Source organism: Fusarium keratoplasticum, chromosome 11 (genome assembly GCF_025433545.1).
Source record: "Fusarium keratoplasticum isolate Fu6.1 chromosome 11, whole genome shotgun sequence".
NCBI classification, from domain to species: Eukaryota; Fungi; Ascomycota; class Sordariomycetes; order Hypocreales; family Nectriaceae; genus Fusarium; species Fusarium keratoplasticum.
In genome coordinates, this window is record NC_070539.1 from 2013636 (window position 1) to 2040373 (window position 26738).

Genomic DNA, 26738 nt, shown 5'->3' on the forward strand with positions numbered 1-26738 from the left:
AAATGATGCGAAGTGCAGTTGCATGCGGCCTTTTCTAAACGCCGTAAATAAAAAAAAACCTCCTTGCTTTAGTCTCTCAACGCTTCTACACGTTCTGCCCCCGTTTTCCACAAACTCCACAAAATCACCGAGTTGTGGTTTCGGGCCGCATGTGGATATCTCGGCGTCGCAGAGCCGCATAGATAGTGTCGACGGTCAGGGGGAGAGTGTTTTATTAAGCACGTGGGATTGATGAATTTGCGAGAATTTCTGAATCATGACCGTGCTTCTTGTTGATTCTAGAAGGATTCGGTCGCACGTGTGATGATGCAGATCGTTCACACCGACTGTCAGCTCAGTACACGCAAATAAACAGTCAAATGACTTGAAATGACTATCATCGTTATCATGGCCGTGTCATTCAACGGGCATCAACGGACTTCCGTTGAAGACGGACCCCTGGTGGATGTCGGTCCGGTAGGTGACGTCTTGACTCGGCCTTTTCCGGCCGGGATGTTCGGTGGGAAACGGTGTGGATAGATAACTTGTCTAATTGACCGAGTTTGCGCCATTCCAGTATCGCCGTTCAGCTTCGAGACTGTGCATCTGACAAGACGTAGCAGTAAATCTATCGGCAGATACTGCGTGGTGATCTTGTGAGATCAAGTCACACCACTGTTCACCAAAAAGAACCCGTATCTCAATTGTCAGTTGATCGATCATGGCAAACGCTCTTCGCGACTCCGAGTGTCGGTCCTTCGGGGTTAATGAGCGCGAAAAATGGTAGTCGGCCCGATGCTCGGTGAGTTCCAGTGGTGAATTCCAATGGGGCTGTGGATGAGGCGACAGCTGGAATGTGAAGGAAGAAGATGCGGAAAAGATGGGCATTCCAGGTGAAAGAGAAGCTTCAAGGTCTAAGGAGGTGCGAGATATCAAGATATATCTTCAAGAGAATACTATCATTCTTAAATACCCGGTGTCTTCAGCCAAAATTCGAAAAGAAACATCCATCCCACTCCTGTCAGACCACGCATGAACAAGGGTCGCCACGCCAAGAGATAACAAAGAACAACCCTAGAAGAAAACAAATGGGGCCTCTCATGCCATCACGTCCAATGACACGAGTGAACTGCGTCATCACTGCCGGGTCCGGCCTTGATTGCCGGCCAAGCTAGAGGCCTCTTCGGTAATAACGAAGAAAAAAAAGTTTCAGTGCAGATCATCTGGATTGACTTTTTTTGCTTGGCTTGGCCCATCTCGCTTCTCTCGTGATCAGATCCAGTGACGTGATGAGCCTCAGGCCGAGACTGCCGACCACCACCCCCCAGACACCGGCGTTTCCAACTGCAGGCATGATACAATGGGCATCTCCGCCATCTCGTGACGAAGGACCCGTAGATTTTCTGCTTAGTCGTGTATCGTTCGGTGCCCACGATGGCCAGATGGGATAGGGAGGTCCACAAAAATGGCATCCAAAAGGCCGACCTTCGCTGCTTCTTTTGCGATGGATTGTGTTCAATCACTCATCACTGATAACAACCATTGATTACTATTACACATCTTTTACATCACAGCAAACATGAAGTTCTTTAAACGCCACGAACAGGCGGGTGAGGAGCAACACCTAGAGAGGAAGCACACCACCAACGATGCGGCTGAACAAAAGGTTACCTTCATTGCCTGCTTCTTGGGTCTTGTTGCCTCCATTGGTGGCTTCAAGTTTGGCTATGTCAGGTATGTACAGGAACTGTCTCTTAGTTGATCCCTCTAACACCTTCCAGTGGCCAGATTTCCGGCTTCTTCATGATGGACGACTACTCCCGCCGCTTCGGAGAGCTACAAGACGATGGATCATACACATTTAGTGCTGTCCGCCAGGGAACAATCGTCGGTCTGCTCAGCGCTGGCTGTCTGATTGGATCTCTTATCGCTGGAAACCTCGCCGACTCTATTGGCCGCCGCCTTACCATTTCCCTCACAGCTCTGTCGACCTGCATCGGTACCATCATCGAAATCTCGTCTACGACGCATTGGGTTCAATTCGCCGTCGGTCGACTTGTTACAGGCTTTGGAATTGGATCTCTTTCTGTCGTGGTGCCCATGTACCAGAGTGAGAGTTCTCCCGCCATCATCCGAGGTATCCTCGTTTCGTGCTATCAGCTCTTTGTGACGCTGGGCATCTGGACTGCTGAGATGGTCAACTGGGGTACCGAAGCCAAGACCGACTCTGCATCTTGGAGAATCCCCAATGGTCTCTCCTTCTTGTGGTCTCTGATCCTTGGCGCTGGTATCCTATTCCTCCCTGAGAGTCCCCGATATGCCTACCGAAAGGGTCGTGAGGAGGAAGCTCGAAACACCATTGCTCGTCTGGCTGGTCTTGAGCCCAATGCTCCTAGTGTCAACCGCCAGATTGCCGAGATGCAGGAGAAGCTTGAAGAAGAGCGAGCTTTGCCTGACACAAAGTGGCACGAGATCTTCACTGGCCCCCGTATGGCTTACCGTACCACGCTCGGAATTGTTCTCCAGGCTGGTCAGCAGCTTACCGGTATCAACTTCTTCTTCGTGAGTCCCCTCGACACCACTCGAGACAAATATGCTAACAAATATAGTACTTTGGCACCACCATCTTTGCCTCTACTGGTCTGAGCAACAGTTACGTCACCCAGCTCATCCTCGGATCCGTCAACTGCGCCTGCACATTCGCCGCTCTCTACATTGTGCAAAAGTGTGGTCGTCGTAATGCTCTCATGGTCGGCGGTGCCTGGATGATGATGTGTTTCTTGTAAGTCGACCCTGGATCTACTTTATAACGTGGCTAACAATTTCAGCGTCTACGCCTTTGTCGGACACTTTGCCCTCGACAGTGAAGATCCTCTCAACACTCCTGCGGCTGGTGCTGTTCTCGTCACCTTCTCTTGTCTGGCTATCGCTGCCTTTGCTACGACATGGGGTCCTCTCGTCTGGGCTGTTGTTGCCGAGCTTTATCCCTCGCAGTATCGTAGCCGCTGTATGGCTCTCGCCACGGCTGCCAACTGGCTCTGGAACTTTCTCATCTCTTTCTTGTAAGTCCCTCTATCATCTCACTAAAGCTGCTTACTAACTTGAACAGCACCCGCTTCATCGTTGATGCCATCGACTACTTCTACGGCCTCGTCTTTGCCGGATGTTGTGCCGCCCTCGTCGCCATCGTCTTCTTCTTCCTCATCGAGTCCAAGGACCGTACTCTGGAGGAGATTGACACCATGTATATGCAGCACGTCAACCCCATCACCTCGAGCAAGTGGGACCCCAACACCCAGAGCAACAAGGGCCGTGGAGGTCAGACGACGGATGAGGAACATTCGTCTTAAGCTGCTTGCGTGTTATTTGAAGCAGCCGGCCTGCAAAGAGAGAATGTGTAAAATGATGTATAGAGTGTAGCATACTGTTAGATATAGACATAGAAGTGACTCTATTTGCACCCATCATCTCTTGTGCCAGGCGTCCATGCTCTTATACCTGCCTTGATGAGTATCCGGTATCTAATCTAATCTCTAGATAAGGCCATCTGTGAAATCACCGCCAAGAACCGGGGTCACCGTCGGCATTTTATTGCTTGGCGGGCCCGACAATGCGGACGAGGCCGTGGAACAATAAGTGGAGTCTAGACGACAGGCCATAGACTTCAAGGGAACGTGTGACGGAAATGGCGGTATGAGGCGTACGAATATGTAAAATAGCATTTTTTACTAATGGATAGCTTGGATGCTACCTGGATGTGTCATGAAGATGGGGTGAAGTGAGAAGAGTATGCCCTCAAGGGTAGGTCGTCCTTCGTGCAAAGTCCCGACGGAGAGACCGAGATGTGAATATGTCTTCCCAGGTTTGAAGATTGTATGGATCCTTCAGTTCCTGTGCTCTATGCCAGATTGCCCCGTCATAGGTTTTCCCGTAATTACTGTCACTGCCAAGCCAAAACATCCTTCCCCAGACAGGCACTGGCGCAGACTAACGATATGCATATTCTTAACTCCTTTAATAAGGTTAATACGCCAAAACCATACCACGGCGGTCAAAAACAGGCTCCCCAGCACCCCAGAAAGCTAGCATAGGGGTGATCAATGGTCGGTGAAAGAAATACTGATTTCTCCTAGGTGCAATAACATCTACACCTCGTAAGAAACGGAAGTCGGCACCTCTGAGCATCCATGCGACGAAGCGAGGTGTATCATGCATGTTGCTCTATACTTCTCACACTGGTGGATTAATCTCGACGCAAAAATAAACAAAAAGACCCGCCAATCATGGGGTAGAGACACGCGGAAACACCGCCGTCCGACTCCGTGATTTCTGGTTCCATCTACCGGGCTGCTTTACCCCACACTTTTCGGCTTTAAACTGATCATCCGGGTATTCGACAGGAAAGGGGTCTTTGGGGGTTGGGGATTTACCTTGTCGTGGGCTGACGGACAATTATGGTTAAAATTTTCCCTCGAATCGGCGTCGTCGAAAGACTCATCATGTAACCCTAGCCGGAGTTTCGAGTTGAGAGCTTTCATTGCCGAATTTGGAAGCTTGGATGCTTACTGGGCTTCTCATTGGTTAGTGGCTGATGCAGACGAGATGGGAAGGGTTCTTGTTGGATGCTAACCACTTCATCAATGCTCACTCTAGCCGTTTAGCTTTGTTATGAAGGATTGAGAGGATGTAAAAGTATTTAAACTGATGATCGTCCGCTGAGCCAAGAAAAGTTCTTCATCACTCATCAAGCCTCATCTCCTCAACCACCAGCCTCAACTCAGCTCAACCAAGCTCAACCATCATCATGAAGTTCACTGCTGCTTTCGTCGCTGCCCTTGTTGGCACCAGCTCTGCTGCCGTCACCAAGACTCTCCCCAAGAGTGCTGGTTCTACTTCTTTCCCCACTGCCGTTCCTGTCAAGGGTAGCTACGATGGTGGCATGAAGCGATTCGAGCGAAGCCGTAAGTTTTCTCGTGTCTGTTTCTAACGACGCTAACATTTTAATAGCTTCCGTCTGCAAGGGGCAGGATGAGACTGGAGAGAAGGATGCCATGTTCATTCTTGAGAATGGTGCCACCCTCTCCAATGTCATCATTGGTGCTTCCCAGGCCGAGGGTGTCCACTGCAAGGGAACTTGGTAAGCTTTTCAGTACTAGACATGAAACATCAGCTAACATTCTTCAGCACCCTCAACAACGTGTAAGTCTCCATGAAATATTTACTCTTCTTCTCTAACATAGCACAGCTGGTGGGCCGATGTCTGTGAGGATGCTGTCACCCTCAAGCAGACCAGCGGAACCTCTTACATCAACGGTGGTGGTGCTTTCCACGCCGATGACAAGATCATCCAGTTCAACGGCCGCGGAACCGTCCACGTCAAGGACTTCTGTAAGTCTCTCACCTCCCACTCACAACCTCCACTAACACACTCCAGACGCCGAGGACTACGGCAAGCTCTCCCGCAGCTGCGGAAACTGCAAGGACAACGGCGGTCCCCGCAACGTCATCGTCGAGAACTCTGTTGCCGTCGACGGCGGTGTCCTCTGCGGCATCAACACCAACTATGGCGACACCTGCAAGATCATCAACTCTTGCCAGAACAAGGGCAAGAACTGCGACCGCTACGAGGGCAACTCGAGTGGCAAGGAGCCCACCAAGATTGGCTCTGGCCCTGATGGCAAGTATTGCACTGTTAGTGGCTTCACCACGAACTGCTAAGTGTGTGCGCTTGATGAACTGGAGATGAGATGAGATGATGATTGTGTTCTTGTTACGATATTTTATGAAACTCGGCTTGTTATAGTTTCTCGAGTTTAGCAACAAGCATTTAGCTGCACTGATGTGATATTGCATGTGAATATAAACAAGTGCTATAAAGAATAGGATCGCCCAATGGCCGTGCTTATTTCGTATTACAACATGTGACATCTGACTTGAATCTTATCTTCTCGTGTTAGTAGTGTGTCTGCAAAGGGCCGTGATCCAATCCATAATCTGCCTACAAGTTATAGCAAGTCTCGATTTTATAGGTTTTAATAACTACACGCATAGGTTTGGATGACTCTAACCTAGGATTTTGTGGCATCCTGAATCCAGGTCTCACTTCACTTCGGCACCATAACGGGCACCTTTCCTCAGTGGCACTACCTCATCTTCAAACCCAAAGCCAGCTCGTTTGACGGGCTCACCCTGACCGTAACCGACGAGCTCCCCAAACAAGACCCGTCTCTCCTTGAGGTGACCCGGAATATTTCCCTCGCCACCCAGACACCCCGCGGCAGCAGCCTCATTGAGCCTCTGGCTCGCCGTCGTCGTCATGACCGCCTGCAAGAAGCTGCCCTCCATAGCCGAGACGCCGTTCTGTTTCAGGGCGATGATACCCCAGATCAGGAAGGGCAGGACCACGAGAAGTGCGACGCCGTAGGGGACGTAGAAGTTGAGAGGGTTGGAGAAGGAGTAGAAGTTGCGTGACGTTGACATGGTGACGTTGGCCGTTGTGTTCCACCACTGGAAAGCGTGGAGAGCCGAGATTGTGACGTTAACCAATGCATCGTTGAGCATCTCTGCAGATACTTCAAAGTCAGGATCTGCAGACAGTTCGTCGAATTTGTCACGGTTCTTGTTAAAGAAGGTATTGGCAGCGATCGTCCCATTGGGCTCTGCAAAGAGGATCAGTCAAGCTCGTGCATTGAAAGCAGCCCTACTAACCAAGAATGCCATAATAGTTGAGTCTAAACTGTTTGTTTGATGGCCTGTACTTTAGCTTGGTTCCATTCGTTAGTTTGATGCTCTCCTCGGTGTCGTCGCTGCTGTCAAAGCTTGAAACCATGGGGTATATACCCCCGATAGCCTTGGCCACAGAATCCGTTAGAGCGAGCAAGTTCATGACTCTGAAATTGCCAAGCTCTTTTTTGGACCAGTCAGCTGCGAGGTAGGTTTCATTGAACAGGCCCGGGGGCACGACATATGGTGTGTATAAGCTCGAGACCAGGCGAACATCATCCCGCAGGGAATAAGAGAGCGATCGAATTCCATTTCTGAATTTCACGTCGAGTTCGTAGGTCACTGCCGCGGACTGACACTTGAGATGATGAGTTTTTGATACAAGGTTGAGAGAATCGTCGCTATCTTTGCCTATGGGTAATGTCAAATTCATAGTGAAGTCGGGAAATGCGACAACTGATTTCTCGGGGTTCTTTGCATTGTCGCTCACAAGTCGAGGTGGCGGATTGGCTCTGGTGTCGGGAACGTAGCCAGCCGAGAAGTACTTGTATATAGGATACCCTTCGAAAGACGCATAGTTCGCCTCCGAGATTATGTTGGTATAGTTCTCGCATTTAAAGTAGGGACCCTCGAAGACCAGATGGTAGGTGCAGTTTGGTCCGCACGGAGACTGAGACGGCAAGACTTCACCCGTAGAGAGGGAGGCATAAGCAATCCTTCTCAAAATAGAGTGCGGAGCAACGTATCTCCATATTGAAGTGGTAACAGTATAGGAACCAAGAGCATGTGCTGCCGAATCAACACGAGAGGTGTTGCCCACAAAGTCTGACTTGAAGGTAGGGACGGCTCGATCAGTGCTGTTCACCAGGTCTCTTGGTACAACAGTGAGAGCACCGGGGGGAAAGATCCTGGCGATGGCTAGGAAGAGCATGGTTGAGGCCAGCAGGCACATGAAGGGTGCCGCGGCCCAAGCCTTCCAGTCCAGGAGAAGTGAGGGACTCCATCGGAGGCAGTAAAGGGTTTCAACGTTCCTGACAGTCATGGGCTGGGTGCGATACAGGCGCCATAGACACTGCGTAAAGGCAAAGCCTAGAGCAACCACTAGACTAGCCCCAAAGGCGTTGACAAAAAACGTTGAAACCGATGCAATGTAGGTTTGGGAAGGGAGGCCGTCCCCATGGGTGAGGCGTCCATTCAACTTGAGATATAGAACCAAATGCGCAATGGCGATGAGGAGTGCTATATTGTTAACGATTGTGAACACGTGCATCAACGAGTGGCGTACCCAAGACATAGAAGAAGATGATTGAAGTCAAGGTCCTCCAGCCGATTCCCCATCTCGATTCAGCAACCGGACGCGGCTGCAAACCATCAAACTGGGAGTTTCGGTCGGCGACCAACTTGGACGTCGACGCGTCCGAGAGCGCGATAGAAACATATTGCGTGTCTGTCCGTTGGTTCCTGAACATGGCCGTTGATGAGGCTATTTTGCGAGGGGTAAAGGTCGCGATGAAAATAGTTGGAGAAGTCGAATCAGCAAATAATCTAGGCATCCTCCCCCGCTACAGCGATTTCACACTGCAGGTCTCAGCTGCGGCTGACGGATGACATCAGCATCCATCATCAACCTAAGCCCCGAAAATGCCGACAAGTCGCAGTGCCTGAGTGACAGGTATTTCCGATTAATTCTTGGATTTATTTGTGAAATATTGAGGTATAATGTACCTGATACCTTTATAGGTGCGTTCTCTTTGGCTGGTGGAGTTGGGAGTGGGCACGCAGCAACGGAAAAAACGAGAGACTAACATTAGGTAGTAGGATAAAGCTGCGTGGTGGGGTGGCTATTATTAGCACTCAAGGTCAGGATTGAGGCTCCTCGGTTGCCTAGCGAGGGTGAGATCTTGCGCTCATCAGCTCGAGATTTCGTGTATGAATGCGGCATTTCATTTTGTTATTTTAGGCTGCTCGGTTATGGCACAATGGTAGGGCCCACCAGGAGACTACCATGTGGAGGAGGAGAGAGAGGCGCCTCTGAGGGATCAGCCGGCGAAACAAGTCAAATGCAGGCAGAATGAAGAATAAAAATAGAAGTGGTTGAATAAGTAGTAGAGTTTATAGCTGGGCAAAGAAGAGAAGCACCATTTATGAGCACTTTGTGCTGTTAAAGAGCTTGGGCTGTAGACAGTAGTAAGACGAGGAAGTAGGATGCCCTGCCATCAACAACACCTCGGCTGCCTGTACTGCCATTGACGAGCTATAAATGACGCGTTCGATGCACGCGTGGAGCTTTACCTGCCTACATCTGGCGCTGCTCGTCCATCCAGTTCCTACATTCAAGTAAGATGCTTCGTTGACCGTCTTCCTTTTAACTACTGGGTGATGCCCTCTTTGCAGAAGTGGCGCAATACCAATCAGCGATTGCTCAAATTTCTTTAAGAATTATTCTAAAATAGATTTTCTACTAAAAAGTCAGGATAGAAATTTTAGCTGTAGCAAGATCTCAGTCGGTGCTGTCTGATGCTGCTGTTGCATTGCTATGGCTTTGTAAACGCACTACTAAACACTCTCCCCTTTCTAACACAAAACTCAGCACCAGAACCGATAGATAAAAAGTAAGGATGAATAGTATATCTCATGGTCTAAACTATTAGCGATTTCTTGATACTTGGTAGCAAGAAACAACTCCAATCTTCCTCATCATTGCTCTTCTACAGGGTAGGAAGCCCGCAGTGCTGCATTGCATTCCTGATCCTCACCAGTTTCCTTTCAGGAATTCTCTTGATAACTAGGTACTGATGGGTCTCCATCTCGGGAACTTTTGTTATCATAATCAGTTAAGGTCTTGGGCGTCTTCAAAGCTGATACCTAGCTACAAACCCAAAGTCGAGGGTACCTTTGTCAGTCACGATCCTTTGCAATCAAACCCCGAACCGTTATCAGACGAAAAGGGATTGTCTGAAAACGCTCAAATGCATCGATCTGCAATCACGCGATGCAAACTAAATGTCCCCCACTGTAACTTCTGTCAAACCCCCGTTTCATCCCCTCGGATGGCCTCAAACAACGACATGTGCTCGTGATTGGCACTTTTGAACGCCACAACACCTGCCAAACTTGGTGTTTCATATCTCCCGGCCTCGGCAGCTTTCTAGAATCTGGTTTGATCTTGGACCTTTTGAATGAAGCTATCGCAAACTCTCGCACTTTTGTTCAGGGGAATCCAGCTCCCTTGTCGGGAAAAAGATCGTCAGAAATCTCCGTGATTGGTCGACAACCTTGGACGACATCGTTTCAACAGCTTTAACCCTGCAAGACGCGTTTCGGCTATATGATTGGTTCATCTTTGAAGCTGCTAATTCAACCCCACTGCCTGGCGCCAAATCAACTCACCACTCACGAGACAAAACAACATGTCAAACAGCTCGGTTCGATGATTATGCGCTCCTTCATATTTAACGCGTTCCTGATTTTCGTGGCAAATGGCAAACGGACTCTGCCGAGAATTCAAGTGTGAGAACTCTTGTTGGCTGCATCACTTGCATTACATGTTATGCTATACCTGTTGAAGGAGGCGCCGTTTGAGATCGGCGCTCGATTTAGGAAGGTCTCGATTGCGATGCCGGGATAAGGGATCTAAGACATGCGCGATCGGCGAGCACATGTTAGACACCATAGGTCTACGTGCCGAGAAGATCCAAGAGCTTCAAGTTGGAGCCAAGACCTGGGGGTTGTTAAAGGGGAATCGAGGAGATAAATAGATGGGCTTCTTCTCTCAAGCTTCCATCATCAAGCAACTCAGCTCTTCAGGATCACAGCAACATTCGCTCTACCAGCACTCGCTCCAACAACACTCTTTCAATCATTCTTTTTTATTTTGTAGCTTGACGCTCACTATCAATATGCGCACCGCAACTCTTCTCGCTCTTTTGCCCCTGGCCTTTGCCGCCCCCTCCAAGCGGGCCGAGCCTGCTCCCGTCCTTCGCCCTCGTGGCGTCCAGCTTGTCGATGGCAAGTACATTGTCAAGATGAAGAGTGGCGTTCGGGCTACTTCTGTTTCTTCGGCTGTGTCTTCTATCGAGGCTGATGCCGATTACACCTACTCCAAGAGCTTCAATGGCTTTGCTGCTACTCTGAAGGAGGATGAGATTGAGAAGCTCAAGCACGATCCTAATGTGAGTGACACCGGAAGGAGTTGACGAATGAGGCTAATAAGAATAGGTCGAGTACATTGAGCAGGACGCTGTCATCACTATCAAGGCTACTACTGAGCAGGACAATGCTCCTTGGGGCCTTGCCCGCATCTCTAGCGACAAGGCCGGTGGCAAGACTTACACCTACGACGATAGCGCTGGCGAGGGTACTTGCGCCTACGTTGTTGATACTGGCATTGATGTCGACCACCCCGTGAGTCTCGTGACCCTGAAAAATTGTATGTGGCTAACATGACAGCAGGACTTTGATGGACGCGCCAAGTTCTTGAAGAACTTTGCCGGTGGCAGCGACAACGATGGCCAGGGTCACGGCACCCATGTTGCTGGAACTATTGGTTCTACTACTTATGGAGTCGCCAAGAAGACCAGCCTCTTTGCCGTGAAGGTTCTCGATGACAATGGCGAGGGCACCAAGTAAGTACCCAAATCTAAACATCTTACACATGCTAACAAGTCTAGCTCTGGTGTCATTGCTGGTATGGACTTTGTCGCTGGCCATGCCACCGATGCCAACTGCCCCAAGGGCGTTGTTGTCAACATGTCTCTTGGTGGACAGTTCTCTAGTGCTGTTAACAACGCCGCCAAGAGCATTGTCGATGCCGGTCTCTTCCTTGCTGTCGCTGCTGGAAACGACGGCGCCGACGCGTCCGAGTCATCTCCTGCCTCTGAGCCCAGTGCTTGCACTGTTGGAGCCACCACCAGGAACGATACCCTGGCCTACTACTCCAACACCGGCAAGATTGTCGATGTCCTTGCTCCTGGCACCGATATCCTGAGCACCTGGCCTGGAGGCAAGACCAACACTATCTCTGGTACCTCGATGGCCTCTCCCCATGTGGCTGGCCTTGGTGCTTATCTTCTGGGTCTGGGTCAGAAGGCTGAGGGTCTGTGTGACTACATTGTCTCGACTGCTCTTGATGGTGTTGTTTCCAGTGTTGGATCTGGGACTCCTAACAAGCTCATCAACAACGGTGTGGGCAAGAACTAGACTGAGCCAACTGCTCGATCATTTGTATGCACGAATTACTTTCTAGACGCTGGAATTGAATGGATATGACTATCACTGATATCTTACTGGTGCATCTGGTGATGTGGTGATACCGTGACAGCGTGAAATGTTCTGGCTACTCACTGATCCACAAGCCTCGATTTGCAACTGGTTTCGAGGATCAATACCCCTCCAACCTATCTTAGTACCACTCGATTCCATCATGGCCTCCATCTAGCTTTCCCTCTTGTTCCAACTTCACCAAAGCATCCTTGGACCTCTTGGTCATAAGCGCAGAGTATTCTGGCGTGCCGACCGGAGGAGCCGGCAGTGTTAAATCTTGAAGAATCCAAGGAACATTGCGCGCTCCTGAAGTTGCCTTGACCGCATCTCGCAAAGGAGCTATCGTCGCTTCGTCAAAAGCGCCGCCGAGGAGGATAGCACGTGGAACTTGAGAGTAATTCCCGCTGCCGATGGTGCTGCTCTCGGAATGCGAAGGTGGAGACTGGCCGGCCAGAAGAGGGGGAATTATGGCCTGACCTGATTCTCCGGCGAGAACAAAATGAACGACTGTGCATGTCAGCAAGGCTCTAAAGGAGTTAAAAGGGAGAGGACCTTCAATCTCAGGCTTTAAAGCCGTAATAACTGCCCGGCCAATGCCTTCTGTCTTTCCACACAGAATGATGGGAATGGGCGCTGTTTCTGCCATTTTCGCTCGGATGCCGCTATGCGTGAACTTGCGGTAGCGAACGGATCACCGGCACCATGGACCTGTATTTATAGCCTCAATTCGATGCGGTCAGCTGGCACAATAAGCCCTAGCAGTGCCAAGCGCCCATTTCAGCAAAGAACGGTCTTTGTGATCAAATCCTGATAGTCTGAATTGTCAGACGCGGGGAGTGCAACTCCTCTAACCACCCTCTGGGAAATATCTATCACTGACATCTTCTTGATCAATGCGCATGATGATCTCGATAACCTCGGGATGTCCGTCTGTACTGTTGGAAGCACTCTTGTAGAAGGCCACGGCCTCGTCAAACGCCTCCCGCGCATTCTTCTTATATCCCACCGCATCCTCTTCAATGCTCTCGAGCACAGTCAGCCTTTCATCAAGTAAACCATCTATCACATCTCCAAAAATCTGATAGCGTGCCCAAATTGCATCACCGAACCTCTGCTCGTGGATGGCATCGATATACATGGTCGCCCAGGGCTCGACTGCTGGTACCCCATCGTAATGGAGGACGGCATCCACAGAGATATCGAGGAAGCACTGCTCCACGGCCTTCATGTCACTCTGACTCATTGCTACATATGCTATTAGTCTCGGACATGCTGAAGAAGGGAAATAGAAACTGAGGCAAGTTACCTGGACATGTAATTAAGAATAAGAGGTAATCAGTAACCCACATGATGAGTGCGAATTCGGGAATAGAATACGAGAAGAGGAAAGAAAAAGTTGAAGCTCGGCTTTCGTCTTTTATGTTGGACGCGACGAACTAACCACAACGGGAAACTTCCGAATTTCTCTTGAATCACGAGAAAACATGTTTATCTGCCTATTGTGGCCCACAAGATGCTCTGGTCTGAGCTCTTTGTAGATGGTAACCCACGCTTCTTAATAAGTCGATGTAGACATTTTTCTTCCTTCTTGACTGACTATGTCAAGAGAGATTGGACAAGAAAAATCCTCTGGAGCACTTATTATTATTATTGTATGTAATGACCCATCAGCCACAATGGCATCCTCTGTAGCACAAACATTGATTCGATCAGTGAACTGGATATTGCGCATGAGCTTATCTATGTGGAAGCTTGGCAACGCAGATGGTGTATGTGTGCTTAGCCAGAGCGGGCAATTGGCTCCAGCAACTGTAGGCTCAGGAATCTTCCTCGCAAGCCTAGTTAGAGGCGGGAGAAGGCATGTCTGAATTGACTCCAGTGACATGCGGGCTTCGCCAACTGATGCAAGGGATTCATTCCGATGAGCCATCTGGGATGACTGTGGCGGGCTGATTGCACTCGTGGAATGTCAGAGCTGAACTTGGGTCACGAAAGAAGAATGTGATCCCACAAATCTCAATTAGAAGAGACTTGGTTCTGCCAAGCCATTGGTTGCTCAATGCCGCCATAGTAATAAGATAAGGGGAAAAGAGGAAGATGTGACTGAGAAGACCGCGTTCCGACTTTGCCATCTTCAGGGCCCAAGTCCTGGGGCTTACTAGGGAAAGCCTGAGGTGAGACAGTGGATATTACAGAGGCCTCGGCTCCAGCAGGTGAACCAGGGTCTCTTCAGCGATCGCTCCAGACCTGATAAGGACTGTCCTGTGTGTGGTTGCATTCTTGGGTTCAAAGCTGAGCTGAATATGAATCAAAGACAAGGATAAGCCGAATTGGCTTGTGCAATTGGTCTCAGCCCGTCATCTACTCAGCGAGCGAAGAAAGTGCCGCGCAATTCTTCAGGGCTCGTCTTCACTAGAGGCGCAAACTACTGGCGGCCCGCAGCGGGTGGAGTACGCCCAGGCCCTTCAGCTCGCCTATTTCCAATATTTGTCATCGACGGCGCTCCTAAAAAGGCATGGATCGACGGGAGGGAGCAATAGTTTCGGCTTGGAACAATCATCTTGGGTTAGAGCTATCACGGAGACGGTGTCGAGGCCTGTAGCATATGAATATATATATCAGACCTCCGCTGTCGTGTGCTCCTCTTTCTCCCCATCTCATTCACTTTCAGCAATCACAATGGTCTACGCTCCCATCACAAGACACGCCAAGGGCCTGCGCCTCCTTGCTCTTGATGGAGGTGGTGTCCGAGGCATCATGGCCCTCGAGGTCCTCAGAGAACTCATGCTCCGAGTTCAGAAGCGAAAGGGTCTTGCCGAGATTCCCCGCCCGGCAGACTACTTTGAGCTCGCTGGAGGCACCAGCACTGGCGGCATCATGGGCATCATGCTCTTCCGTCTGCGCATGTCCGTCGACGACACCATCGCGCAGTACGACAAGATCGCCAAGGACATCTTTAGCCCTAGGCTCTACGGATACAATATCAGTTGGGCGCCTTTCTCATCGTACCTCAACAACAGCAAGGCGGTTTTCTCTGACAGCCGCTTTGATGGTGGTGCTTTGAGCAAGGCTATTGACGATGTGGTTGAGAAGTACGGTCTCGATGAGAACGACAAGAAGTTGAAGGGAAGCGCCCCTCTCCAGCACGAAGGAGGTGCTCGGATGTAAGTATCCACCCCCCGATTGATGTGCACATCTAATGCCTCATAGGTTCTGCTGCACAACCGCCCAAAACAGGGCCGAGTCGGTGCTGCTCCGATCCTACAAGGACAAGACTATCTACACCAAGTCAAAGCTCAACACTGCCATGCAGAACCACGGAGACCAGATGACCATCAGCTTGGCCGCCCGAGCTACATCAGCTGCCCCTACCTTCTTCCCTGAAGTAAAGTTCCCCGAAACCAACCCCGAGTTGGTCTTCTGGGACGGCGGTCTTCTCAACAACAACCCCATCGATCAGCTGTGGTACACGAGATTTGAGCTCGTTGACCCCAAGGACGCTGCCCCTGCCATCTCATGTGTTATCAGCCCGGGCACGGGCTATGTGAGCCCTGCAAAGGCGAAGAAGTCCTGGTTCAAGCTTGTTGGAGTTGCTTCCAAGGTGATGGACTTTGCCACAAACACCAATGCCAAGGGCAAGGACTTTTCGCGACACATGACACATCTCAACCAACGCGATGAGCACAGGGAAACGAAGTATATCCGTTTCAACCCTTATCTCAAGGAGGAGATAGGCCTGGATGAGTATCTCCGAATGGAGGATCTTAAGAAGATTGCCAAGGAGGATATGAAGAAGGACACCAACCAGGAGTTTATTGAGAAGGCTGTGGATGCCATTTGCGCTTAGACATGAACTAGAACATATTTAATAATTTAATAGACAAGATCATCTCTCATCGTGTTCCTCTCTCTATGCTTTGATATGTGGAACCTCGAGTTTGAGGGCAGAAAGGCGGGGTAGGAGTTTGAGGCCATCCCCGTTTTAAATCAGGAATAGTGGCCGCCGTGGCTGAGAGTTTGAGGATAACGACTCTATGATCTGATGCTTCGGGGACTTAGGTTCGGGCTGGGGTAGACAGAGAAACTCACTGACGCCTAAATCAAAGCATGGTTTCATTCATATTCCGGGCAACAGACTAAACGCCCGGCGTGTATGAGCCGGTGTGCGAGACCAGGTGGGGTATGACTGATATGCCCAGTTGAGTCGAGCCACGCTCACATGCATGTCAGCCTTGTGTGCAACGCTGAATTCCGAGAGATTCTGAGGGGCCTGGACTGAAGGTAGTCAGGCAGGTGGCTGCATAAGCGACCTTGCAGTCAGGAAGTTCTCGCGCAACAAGCATTGAGAAAGCGGGGCACAGCCTCTTTTTGGGCTTCAATTTTCAAGTAGGCGCCTAAATAAATGACGCGTCAAGTCAATCACCTCGCCCGATCACAGTGATGCTGTGAACGAGGCAGCGAGTGTCCGTCCATATCATGACCCTTTCCTTCCTGTCACGCTATCCCTACCTCCACCCCATCTACCAGATCACCTATTCTATTGTCTTTCACTCTCAACGCTCTTTTCCTAAGTGTTCTTCTGCCTACATTTCTTTGCCTTGCCATTTTGTGCCATGGGAAGAGGTTAGGATGTCGTCGGTACCACAACCCTCCCACGAGTTCTCTTACAGGCCGTTCGGCCCTGACGAACCATCGACACACATTCGAGTAATTCAGATCAAACCAGGACGTGGAGAGCAGATTCGATGTGTGATGAAGCACATGAGGAGACCTGCAAGCAGGCCAGAATCCTCTTATAGCTGCCTGTCCTACAGGTGGGGCCCGAAACAGCCTAGACGACCCATCTACATCGAAGGGGAACATATCAACGAAGGGGCAACAAAGGTCGGGGAAAACCTAGGGGACTTTCTCGATACTGCTCGTGACGCAAATGTGACCGACTGGCTTTGGATTGATGCTTTGTGTATCAACCAAGAGGACGTGACCGAGAGAGAGCAACAAGTCAGACAAATGGGCCAGACTTACGAGCAGGCTAAGAAGGTGTTTGTTTGGCTTAGTGAGTCGATCGACGAACAAACTATCCATGCTTTGAAAAAAAATGGTAGGAGTTGAAGAGAACGGCGCTACGTAAGGACTCGAATTGGCGTGTATAAAGAGCCTTCTAACGAAGTTTTTCAGTGGCACATATATAGTGCTCCCTAGCGATCCCCGAGAGGTTTGGCTAGGTCCGCTGTCCACCGTTTTGTCGGCTCAGTACTGGACACGACTGTGGATTGCCCAGGAGTTTCTTTTAGCCAGTGAGCCGATACTTCTTTTTCAAAACTTTCAGATTGGTGCCCGCAGACTCGGCATATTTGTTGGGTCTGTTCTGGATGACGACCGTATCGAAGACTTGACGACCCTCCCAGGATGGAAGTACTTTTTTTGGCGGTTGATACGTTATGAGGCCGTGTCCGATACCTCGAAGCCCTCTCAACATCATCCCAGTGATCAATCTGCATCACTCGCATCACTGATACCAAAATTTGCCACATCGGGTTGTCAAGACAAAAGAGACCGTGTTTACGCCCTCCTGTCACTTGCAGATGATGGAGATCTTGGACTGGTCAACTACAGCATCGGTGAGGACGTTGTATTTCGGAACACTATGGCCCTGATGAAACGCCATAAAAGGCCGCTAGACGAGCTACTTCTCATCGGGGAAGCATTGGTCGAGTCTTTGGAGCTTTGGCCAGCAACACGCCCCTCTTCTTCCAGCCTAGAGATCAACTTTGATGGCTTTGAAGATATTACACTGCCGATCTGGGGCTGCACGACTCTGGAGACGTATAATAAGAGGCCAGAAGCTCAAGATGCCCGTGAAACTATCGAGACAACTTGCATGTTCGTGGGGATCCGTGACGGACCGGATGTACACGTCTTCGAATACTCGGTAGAGAAACCGAAGGAGAGACCTATCGTCAAGTATTCTCGGGCTTATGAATACTTGCGGGGCCGACCTCCAGCATCCTTTGTCCCCGTCTCGGACCTCGAGGTGATGCATTTCTGGCTGGAGAATATGCCTAGCGAAGCCTTGCACTACTTCACCAATGCGGATGACAGCACTCGTCCACTGTGGAACTGGACGGCTCGAGAATTCGATATTTCGGGCTTCGCCACAGATGAATCAGCAGAACAAACCGATCGTGACATTTTGCCAGCACTGCGGGTAGTCGATTCAATGAGATCCTCTGCATGTCTACCCTGGGAGGGATACCGCACCTCCCGGGTTGCTCAGCCTTTTCTCGCAACTTTTAAGTGGAGCCTACTCGATAATACCCGGGAATACCAACACGATAACTCTATTCCTCTGTCAGTTCAACACCCGCGGTCAACAACGTTCCGTTTGGACGTCAAGAAGTACATGAAAATATATGGGGGGAAAGAATAAAGTTGTGGTGAGGAGGTCAAGAGAGATGTCTTCTGGAAGGGAGAAGCTGAGAGGGAGTCACAGGGGCCTTCGCCGACATCATCGGGGAGCATTTTAAGGGTTGGTAAGAATGGACCGCTACGCGTTCTCCGTTTCTAGTGAAAACCAATTTTGGAACTATAGATTGCATATACTAAAGTAGTTGTGCCGCGTATACGACGCCGAGCAAAGTGAAAGAAAGGATGAGTAGGGTTGACGCATCTTGAAGGCCATCCTGGTCCAGAACGAACAACCACAAGAACAGAAATATGAGGCCAGGAAGGGACGAAACGAGAATGTAAATCAACATCCTCAACCCCGACTTCTTCTCCCGGGCGATGATGCCCCAAAACTGTTGCCGACCTCGAGTTCCGATGTCGTCGAGGCCCTCTTTCTGCGGGATCCTATCCACAGCGTCATGGTCATTGTACAGACTCCCATGAGTTGCCATGAGCCGCTCGTGTGCGACTCTTTGGTAGGAACGGTCGTAAAACTCGTGCTTGGAGATCGGGGGTTCACTGTCCATGGGTCTGGGCTCGTAGAAATACCCATCTTCCGAGTGGGGAGGAATGCCACGTTCCCTCTCGCAAAATCGGTCGTATGTCCACATTTCGAACTAAAAGATCTAGTTAGAAGTTAAGGGAGAGTGAAACAATTCAATTTCCATGGGGGACTCGCCCTGTAAAAATCGCAATGTGAGAATATTGATAACCCAAACCATGTCCTAAACCACCCTTTTAGCTGGCGGTAGTCAAGGCGCAGTCTGTCAAAAAGTTGTTCGTTGGACAGAAATTGAGATTCGAATGCCCGATGACGAAGTCCATCCGAGTCGACCATGAAGTGAACATGTCTAATGTTCACTGGCATAGGTATGACGACTGAAGGAGCCGTAGCGATGACAGGAGACTGCTGCATTGGTACAGGACTTTGACGAGGATAGGGCTGTAAATTGCGGGAAGACTGAGATTGAGGGCTGCCGCCATGGCTCAGTGGCCTAAGATGTACAGGAGGAGGGTGAGTAATAGGCTTCGAAGTCCAGATAGGCAATGCTTGCTTTCTGATTTCCACTAGCCCTTGGGCGAACAACTCAGGCACGGCCACTATCCGAGTGTCTTGGCAAACCTTGACATTTAACGTCAGCGATCATTTTTGCTGGTGGCAGCCAGCGACTTACACATTTCCAGACTAATAGAGTATATCCAAGAGGTAGGTTCCTCGATGGACCAAGAAGCGACCAATCCCATTCGCTTCCAAACCAGATGTGGATGAAATCTCTCAGTCTTTTCGTCAAGGAACGTGCTGGATTCTCCACAATCTCGATGCTATCTGGAAGGGAATACAGGATCTCTGATGTGACCTCTTGAATCTGTCGGCCCTGCTCCGAATCCCACAGAGAATGTAGACCTTCGTTGACAAATTTCCTTACCTGCGAATTGAACGAGGGTTTAAAATTAGAAGGGCCGGCTGAACCGTGCTGACTGGATGAATCCTCGTCCGACTCTTTGTCCGCTTCACTCAGGTCATCTCTAAGTGGGCGACCTGTATAACCTTGTATGACAGATCCGACCCCTATGAGCTCAGCCTGGCCCACCTCCGGATTACGGAAGCGCTCGTTGTATCCATCAATAGGAGGCTCTTGTCTTTGTCGGGGCTCGTGGGGTGACCCTGAAAAACCCTGGAGAGAAATTTGACTGGACCCATGCCGAAGGGGATCTATGACTGAGTCCAAATTAGGTAGCAAGTGTGTGGATTCTACGCTATTTAGCAAATCCTGGTTTCCGGTCGATCTCGGATTAGATACTAACCTCGTCCCCAGCCTTGTGAGACTCCGACGATCCAGTCTCTGACGAACGCGTCTCTGGTGAACGAGTCTCTGACGAACGAGTGTTGGGCGAACGAGGCCGCGGTGAGACCTGCGTCAGACTCATCATCAGAGGGCATTGCAACCTGAGAGGACATGGTTAAAAGAGGGATTGCGTTGGTCTTGGCGTGAGGAACAAAGAGAATAGGAAGATATCTCGGGTTCTCTGGGGAGAGAACTTTTTAACTACGTAATTCACCTAGCCTAACAAATCTGCCTTTGGGGCTGAGCTACGCGTTGTGGTTACACAACAGCTGGTGCCAAGATTTTTATGAGGCGCAGTCTCTCGTGGCGCTCCTCACCGACCGCTGGTGAGGCTGTGATATGGGGGACGTTAGGCTATACGTGGAATGTGAGGTTAAGCGACTATAAGGGGCAAGAAAGCTGCATTGCATGATGCGGCCAGCGCACTTGTATTATACTACAAACTATCCACCTAGAATGTTGGGGCTGTCATTGATCGTTTTTGCTCAGCCAAAGCACCCAACTTGAACGCCAACAACCTGCTCGCCGATGGTTCCCTCCCATGTCCATGATCCAAAGACCGCCCCCTCGAGGCATTCCTAGTGCCCGAGACAGACCTATTCCTCCTCGAATCCCTCACCTCAGAGGCCGACGTGAAGTTGTGCATGGACGTCGTGGACTGAGTGCGTTGCCTTCTGTTTAGTCCCACCAGCTTCATTTGCAGCGCCATATTTGCATCGCTAGGTGGCGTTGGTGGTCCTTGCATGTTGGGGTATGGCGTTAGAGAGCCTGCGCTGGAAGCGGCACTGAATGAGCTCTTTCTAGAAGAGCCAGTTGTCCGAGAGGCCAGAGACATGAGACTATCGTACCCGGGCATTTTACCCACGGACACCCCGTGACTGGAAGCCAGAGCGTTGGGGTTCATCGAAGAGAGTGCCTTCTGGAGATGCTCCAGCTGGAAAGGACTTGGCATGGTGCTAAGACGGCGAATTTCGGTCTTGTTCTTCTTCATGAAGCTTTCCATGCTTGCAATCGCTCCGACGTTCAGACGAGATGCAGCTGAGGCGACGGTGGTATCTTTGGTAACGGTCCTGCCCCTCTCGTGATGAATCGCGTTGACTGAAGTTGGTTGGGCTGTCTTAGAAGGTTCCTCTGCAGAAGATGAATTGATACGCTCGTTGACTTGCGATAGAATACTCTCGAAGTGAGTTTTCTGCCTTGACTTTCCAGACATGTAATATGAGTTTGACTGGCCGTCCATCAAAGCTTCAGTGTCGACAGCTTGGGTGAGAACGAAAAAGGTACCATCGCGGATGCATCGTCGAACAGAAGCCCATCGCGTGCGCGCAGGGTTATGCTCAAGCTCGGGTTGGTAAACTGAGAGACGAGCCAACTGAGCATAGAACATGGACAACCGATGTGCCATTCTCTCAAGAGTCTGCAGGAGGAAGGCGGACAATGCAGCGATAGGAGTGGAATCGGCGTCAAACTTGTCTGGAGAGTCAAGGACGGAGGCAATGCTCTCAAAGGCATCCATACCGTTACAAGCTTCTTGTCGGAGATTTTCCAAAAGCTCAATATCGAGCTGCACGCTCTTGGTGGCGTAGGAAAAGACTCCTCGTTCTTGGAAGCGCAACTCGGAGCTGGGATCACAGATGAAGTCTCCGAGGGAACTGATCTCCTTCGTGCTGTGAGCTGCGTCTTGACTTGTCTTGGCTCGAGCAATTGTTCCAAGAATATCAGGCAATTTATATGCCGCTCCTGGTCCTCCAGCACTGGCAAAGCTGAAAGAGAGGCGGAGGACTAACTCTTCTAGCTTGGGGCCGAAGAGAGCTGCGAAGCCGCCTTGCAAGAGACGGCTTTGATAGCCGTAAAAGGTTCGAAGAGCGATGATGTTGGGAAGACCTTCGCGAAGCCAGATGTTGGTGATACCGTTGGGGTCGTGAGCAGATGGTGAGTCGATAGAAGCCCCCATAATCTCGTGCATCTCGAATTGATGAGCTACGAGAGTCTCGACGGTGACTCGTAGGTAAGCTGACCAAAGATCATGAAGGGTCGACAGCTCCGTGTCTCCATGATAATCGGGCTTGGGAGACAAGTGACCGATAAAGTACCTTGTCAGGAGACTCGATACCTCGGGGTTGTTGGTGTGCGCGAGGTTGTCAAACGAATTTGTGCAGTCAACACCCGCATTAGACTTGATGATGAGAGTTCCTCCAGGATGCATAGGACAAAAGTCAGTGACATCGTAAACGCTTCCATGGACAGCAATCCACATCCGAGATCCTGGGCGATGACCGGTATGAAGAGCCAGGTTGGAGAGAGAGATGGTGGGGAGGTTGCAAGGAAGGGCCTTGGGAGACATGAAAACGTCCAGCATGAACCGTCGCTCTGCAAAGGCCTTGTTGATGATGAGGTCGACCGTTTCCATGGTTGCTGTGCGGTATGTGTACATGGCCTTGCGGATGCCGCTCATAACAGAGTCAAACACGGACACTGAACCACAGACGTAGAGGTAGCCTCCGAGACCGCCTTGCTTCTTGGACATGACCATGTCGCAGACTGTGGCTCCCTGCTCAATGATCAAGGAATCGATATAACGAGGCGGCGTCTCCTTTTCCACGAGATCTCGGAGTACATCATCATGTGCCAAACCACGGGGATCTCGGGAGAAGGCAAGATGCACCTCCATAAATCCCATGTTGACCAACTTCCGAAGCTCATTTTCGTAGCAGAATCTCTCACGAGATTGAACTCCGAGGTATAGCAGATTGCGGCCTCCAGACAACCCTGATGTTTGAAGCCTGTGTTGCCAGAAACTTCGGAAGGGTGCAATACCACTGCCTCCGGCGAAGAATGCACAGGGAGCCATGTGATCAATGGGGAGCTGGAAAGCAACCGGCCTTGAAACGCCAAGTAGAACGTCATCTGACAAGATTGAGCTCTCAGCTGATGATGGGTGCGGGTTGAAGAAGCCACTCGAAACACCAGCCCGAGTAATGTGCTGCCCTTGAGAGAACATGGAGCCCAGTTTGTACTCAGCGCGAGAAATGGTCAAGTCAACTGTGTTGGGGAGCAACTCGTTGGTGTGGCTGGAGATGGAGTAGGTGCGAGGAACTTCGAGCTGCACCAGCTCAGGCAGCCAGTCCAGGTTGTCGAGACTGAAGGCCTTGTCCCAGATTTGAGGCGGCGTGTCTGTGATGGCTTTCTGGAGGAGGTCACCCAGAGAACCTCCAACAGGCCACTCCTCAGTCGCTAGAACTTGCAATACCGTATTGGACGAGGCATGCAGCAGCTCATGCACCTTGACAGCAAGTTCTTTGGTGATGGGAGCGAGATGGCCACGTCGAAGAATGTCGATGACGGTCAGTTGCCTGTGAGAACTTCTTTTCACGGAAGATAGGTGTTGCTCGAAGCGCGACCACATGCCTGTAGTGTCAACTGGCTCCTCGAGGTGCTGATCAAGCCCAAGTGCCGCCACCATCTTTGCGCATTCCTCCCAGCTGTTCAGAGGCATCACTGCCACACGATCTCCGGGAGCGAAAGTGATACCAGTGTCTCTGATATCAAGAGTGACCAGGGCGGTTGAACGGCTCGGATCCATGTCGATGGCAGAGCAACCAGCCACTTTGGCCACATACCGACACTCCTGAAAAGTGCCACGCATAGAATGAGGCTCAATATCAAGCTTTCCCCGAAAAGGCTCAAGCCTCTCTTTCATAGCCTCCGAAAACTGTCGATGAGTCTCCTCCCAAGGTCTCGTCGCATCAGCAGCCCCCGAAAGGCCGTTTGTCGCCGTGCGTCCTGTTTTGCCTGCGATTTCGAGGATGCCAAAGACTTTGTATCTGTGGACTCCCATGAAGCCACGTTCGCCGGCATAGGCTTCGACGATGCCTTCCAGGACACCCATAAGGCGGGGGTCGCCAGATCTTTGGACGAACTCAGGGATGGAGTAGTGGTATTGGATGGCGGCTATGAAGGCGCGGTGGTTGGAGGGGAGCCATGCTCTAAGATGGACGGCCTCGACGCCGAGGAAGGATGTGTGTCTGTACGTGTGAGTGTTAGAACCAAGGTTGGGGGGAAATTGACTTACGTCTTTCGGCCCAAGAATGCATCCATCATCAGGTATGGAGGGAACTGAAGACCAGATGCCGCCGGGCATCGCCTAGACAAGGGCGCAGAAAAGAGTCCCCATCTGACCCATCGATCAGCAGAGACATAGTTGTCTCCCGCGTTAGGATTTGGTGAGATGCTGTGAAAGGCATTGGGCATTCTCTCGAGAATTTCCTTGAGACGGATCATCTCGTGAAGCAAGCCCTCGACATTGCCGGTCATGACGTGCTCTTGACAAGCGGCGATTGCATCTGGGCCATGTTGAAATGAGGCTATTCGGAACTCGTTAGCAGTGATATTGTATCAGAGTATATGCACTCACCAGATGTGTCGGCGCATCCCTTGAGAAATGCCACCTCGGCCCTTTCCCCAAACATTGGCCATCTGAGATCTGTGTTTTCGAATCTCGCAAGATACGGATAGTTGGACTTGGGGTCCCGAATCTTGAGGTTGTATGAAGCCTGGTCGGGAAATGAGAGATGGGGCAAGATCCTACCCATCCTTCGAGAAATCTGGAAGTATGGAAGGGCGATGCAGAGGGGAATTCCCACAAGTTCCTCGCAGAGGTCATCGCCCATTGGGCATTGGGGTCTGGTTGATGTCCCGGTTTGAATTGCCACTCCATCTTTTCCGTCGTGCTTGTCTTCGAATCGGTAGATGGAGCAGAGCATACCGAGAGCCACGACCGCGGCCCAAAGAGCTTGGTCGGGAATGAACTCTTCGGTGCCTTCGACTAGGGGCAACGCAGCAACCGCCTCCCTCACTCTTCCTCGAGCGCAACATCCCGGCATGCGCTCACACAGATCGGACCATATCCTTCCCGGAGACCTCGCCAGAGCGCTGACGGGTTCCTCATAGTCGGGAGGACAGAAGCCGTGTTCAACACTGAGGTATCCATCGCGCCATCCAGTCTGGGGACCAATCTCCTCTGCACGTCGCATTACTTGTCGTGCTGGGGCTCCGAGGGCAACGGCGAGCAAATGATGGTCGTTGGCGTTCATGTTGTCGAGCTCTTGCTGGGTCTTGACTCCGTCGACCTCTTTTCGGGACGGGTAGCTGGTGTAGAGCAATTCGTTGATTGACTTTTGTTCTCTGATTGATGTGTTGGTTTGAGTCTATTAGTTACATGGTACAACTCACCTTGTGCGAAGCCAATCTTCAACATCAACACCACGGGGAATCTGGACGATTAGCAATTACTTTGTAAGTGTTTCGGGGAAACATACATCAAATGCGGCATGAATGTCTCCAGGCTGGGCCATGCCTGAGAATGCGCATCCGCGGCGCATTTGACCTGCGCGTGAAGTTCCGCTGACGGGACATTGTCCACCAGCTGAGCCGGAGACGGGGCAAGATGCGAGCGACATGATTGACAGTAGTAGAATAATAATTAAGAGAAATTAATGGCCACCTGGGCAGAGAAAAGAACGCCACCAGGGCTGATGAACAGAGACACACAGAGTCGAGGTTGAACCGGAGAAAAAAAGAAGAGATGAAAGGAACTTTTGTCTTTAACCGGGAATAAAAATAGTCGCCACGAGGTCGCGTCGCCAAAAGGGACAAGTGACAAGGGGTGCTCCTCTAACCTTTGGCGGTTTGACCATTTCCTCCACAGCGTTACATCGCGACCGAATTTAAGCTTGTCCGGTAAGCTTGAGACGACAGTCGAGACGTGCCAAGAGCGGCACCACCAACATCCGCCCTCGAAACAGGCGTCTTATTGCTGTGATGCGGAAGATGCCGGTCGGTAATGCGGGGGTTAGAGAAGACGCCCACAAGGCGAGGACGGAGGATGTGCCTGATCCAGCGCGCGTGCTGCTTCATCTGATAAAACGGTGATGCGTGATTGTTTGAATTGTGGCAGGGCGGCTGCATTACAGGGGTGAATTGGGGGCTGGTGAGGAGAGCCGAGGTCTTTTTTAGACCAGCAGCAAAGTGGTTTCAAGATTTGCGTGATTCAATTAAGGATATTCCGTATTTGGCCTAAACAGACTTTCTCATCTATTCACCTTGAGACGCTTCTCAAGGCGACTTGACATGCGGAGTTTGATGGCTGTGGTAACCAAGGGTCTTCAGGACTGGTATGGTCTTGGTGCCTCAGGCACCCACAACAAATGATGTTCATGAGACGGGGGTTCAGCCCTTTAAATATTTCGAATATAACTTGGGGTCGGATCATTGCACTGCAAATTTAAACCCCCCCGATCCCAAGACAATTACTGGGTCACCATCATGTGACGGGAGAAAGTCGCTGTCCAGTCATGAGCATCGAGGGGAGTTAAATTTGCAGTGAAGGAGCGGCGTACGCACCATGCCCTGGCGAAGAGTGACAGAGCCACACTATGCCCTCCCTGGGTTAGAGGTTATGTTGGTGAGATTTTAAGTCAA

General features: G+C 50.7%; 8 protein-coding genes across 8 annotated transcripts; 5 read left to right on the plus strand and 3 right to left on the minus strand.

Moving 5' to 3' along the window:
* Positions 1–1558: 1558 nt before the first annotated feature.
* Positions 1559–3329, plus strand: NCS57_01349400 (MFS domain-containing protein; the record flags this gene model as incomplete). Its single annotated transcript, XM_053063127.1, has 5 exons — positions 1559–1713; positions 1761–2541; positions 2589–2761; positions 2808–3041; positions 3089–3329. The coding sequence occupies 5 exons, from the start codon at positions 1559–1561 to the stop codon at positions 3327–3329; spliced, it is 1584 nt and encodes a 527-aa protein (XP_052908022.1).
* A 1454-nt stretch (positions 3330–4783) lies between these two features.
* NCS57_01349500 (Pectate lyase) lies at positions 4784–5697 on the plus strand (the record flags this gene model as incomplete). The annotated part of the gene is made up of 5 exons (XM_053063128.1): positions 4784–4940; positions 4987–5116; positions 5164–5178; positions 5225–5367; positions 5414–5697. The coding sequence occupies 5 exons, from the start codon at positions 4784–4786 to the stop codon at positions 5695–5697; spliced, it is 729 nt and encodes a 242-aa protein (XP_052908023.1).
* A 381-nt stretch (positions 5698–6078) lies between these two features.
* NCS57_01349600 (uncharacterized protein) lies at positions 6079–8171 on the minus strand (the record flags this gene model as incomplete). The annotated part of the gene is made up of 3 exons (XM_053063129.1): positions 6079–6638; positions 6688–7941; positions 7988–8171. 3 exons carry the CDS (start codon positions 8169–8171, stop codon positions 6079–6081), a joined length of 1998 nt encoding a protein of 665 aa, XP_052908024.1.
* Positions 8172–10601: 2430 nt separating this feature from the next.
* Positions 10602–11901, plus strand: NCS57_01349700 (uncharacterized protein; the record flags this gene model as incomplete). Its single annotated transcript, XM_053063130.1, has 4 exons — positions 10602–10874; positions 10921–11106; positions 11155–11327; positions 11373–11901. 4 exons carry the CDS (start codon positions 10602–10604, stop codon positions 11899–11901), a joined length of 1161 nt encoding a protein of 386 aa, XP_052908025.1.
* A 202-nt stretch (positions 11902–12103) lies between these two features.
* On the minus strand, positions 12104–13319 carry NCS57_01349800 (uncharacterized protein; the record flags this gene model as incomplete). Its single annotated transcript, XM_053063131.1, has 3 exons — positions 13271–13319; positions 12817–13209; positions 12104–12471 (listed from the first exon to the last, which is right to left on the minus strand). The coding sequence occupies exons 1-3, from the start codon at positions 13311–13313 to the stop codon at positions 12104–12106; spliced, it is 804 nt and encodes a 267-aa protein (XP_052908026.1). The 5' UTR covers positions 13314–13319.
* Positions 13320–14643: 1324 nt separating this feature from the next.
* On the plus strand, positions 14644–15811 carry NCS57_01349900 (PNPLA domain-containing protein; the record flags this gene model as incomplete). Its single annotated transcript, XM_053063132.1, has 2 exons — positions 14644–15128; positions 15175–15811. The coding sequence occupies 2 exons, from the start codon at positions 14644–14646 to the stop codon at positions 15809–15811; spliced, it is 1122 nt and encodes a 373-aa protein (XP_052908027.1).
* Positions 15812–17062: 1251 nt separating this feature from the next.
* Positions 17063–18394, plus strand: NCS57_01350000 (HET domain-containing protein; the record flags this gene model as incomplete). Its single annotated transcript, XM_053063133.1, has 2 exons — positions 17063–17091; positions 17143–18394. 2 exons carry the CDS (start codon positions 17063–17065, stop codon positions 18392–18394), a joined length of 1281 nt encoding a protein of 426 aa, XP_052908028.1.
* A 172-nt stretch (positions 18395–18566) lies between these two features.
* On the minus strand, positions 18567–25717 carry NCS57_01350100 (Cytochrome b5 heme-binding domain-containing protein; the record flags this gene model as incomplete). Its single annotated transcript, XM_053063134.1, has 10 exons — positions 18567–19028; positions 19091–19406; positions 19467–19534; positions 19587–20164; positions 20218–20359; positions 20878–24283; positions 24331–24622; positions 24673–25442; positions 25491–25531; positions 25577–25717. The coding sequence occupies 10 exons, from the start codon at positions 25715–25717 to the stop codon at positions 18567–18569; spliced, it is 6216 nt and encodes a 2071-aa protein (XP_052908029.1).
* Positions 25718–26738: the final 1021 nt, after the last annotated feature.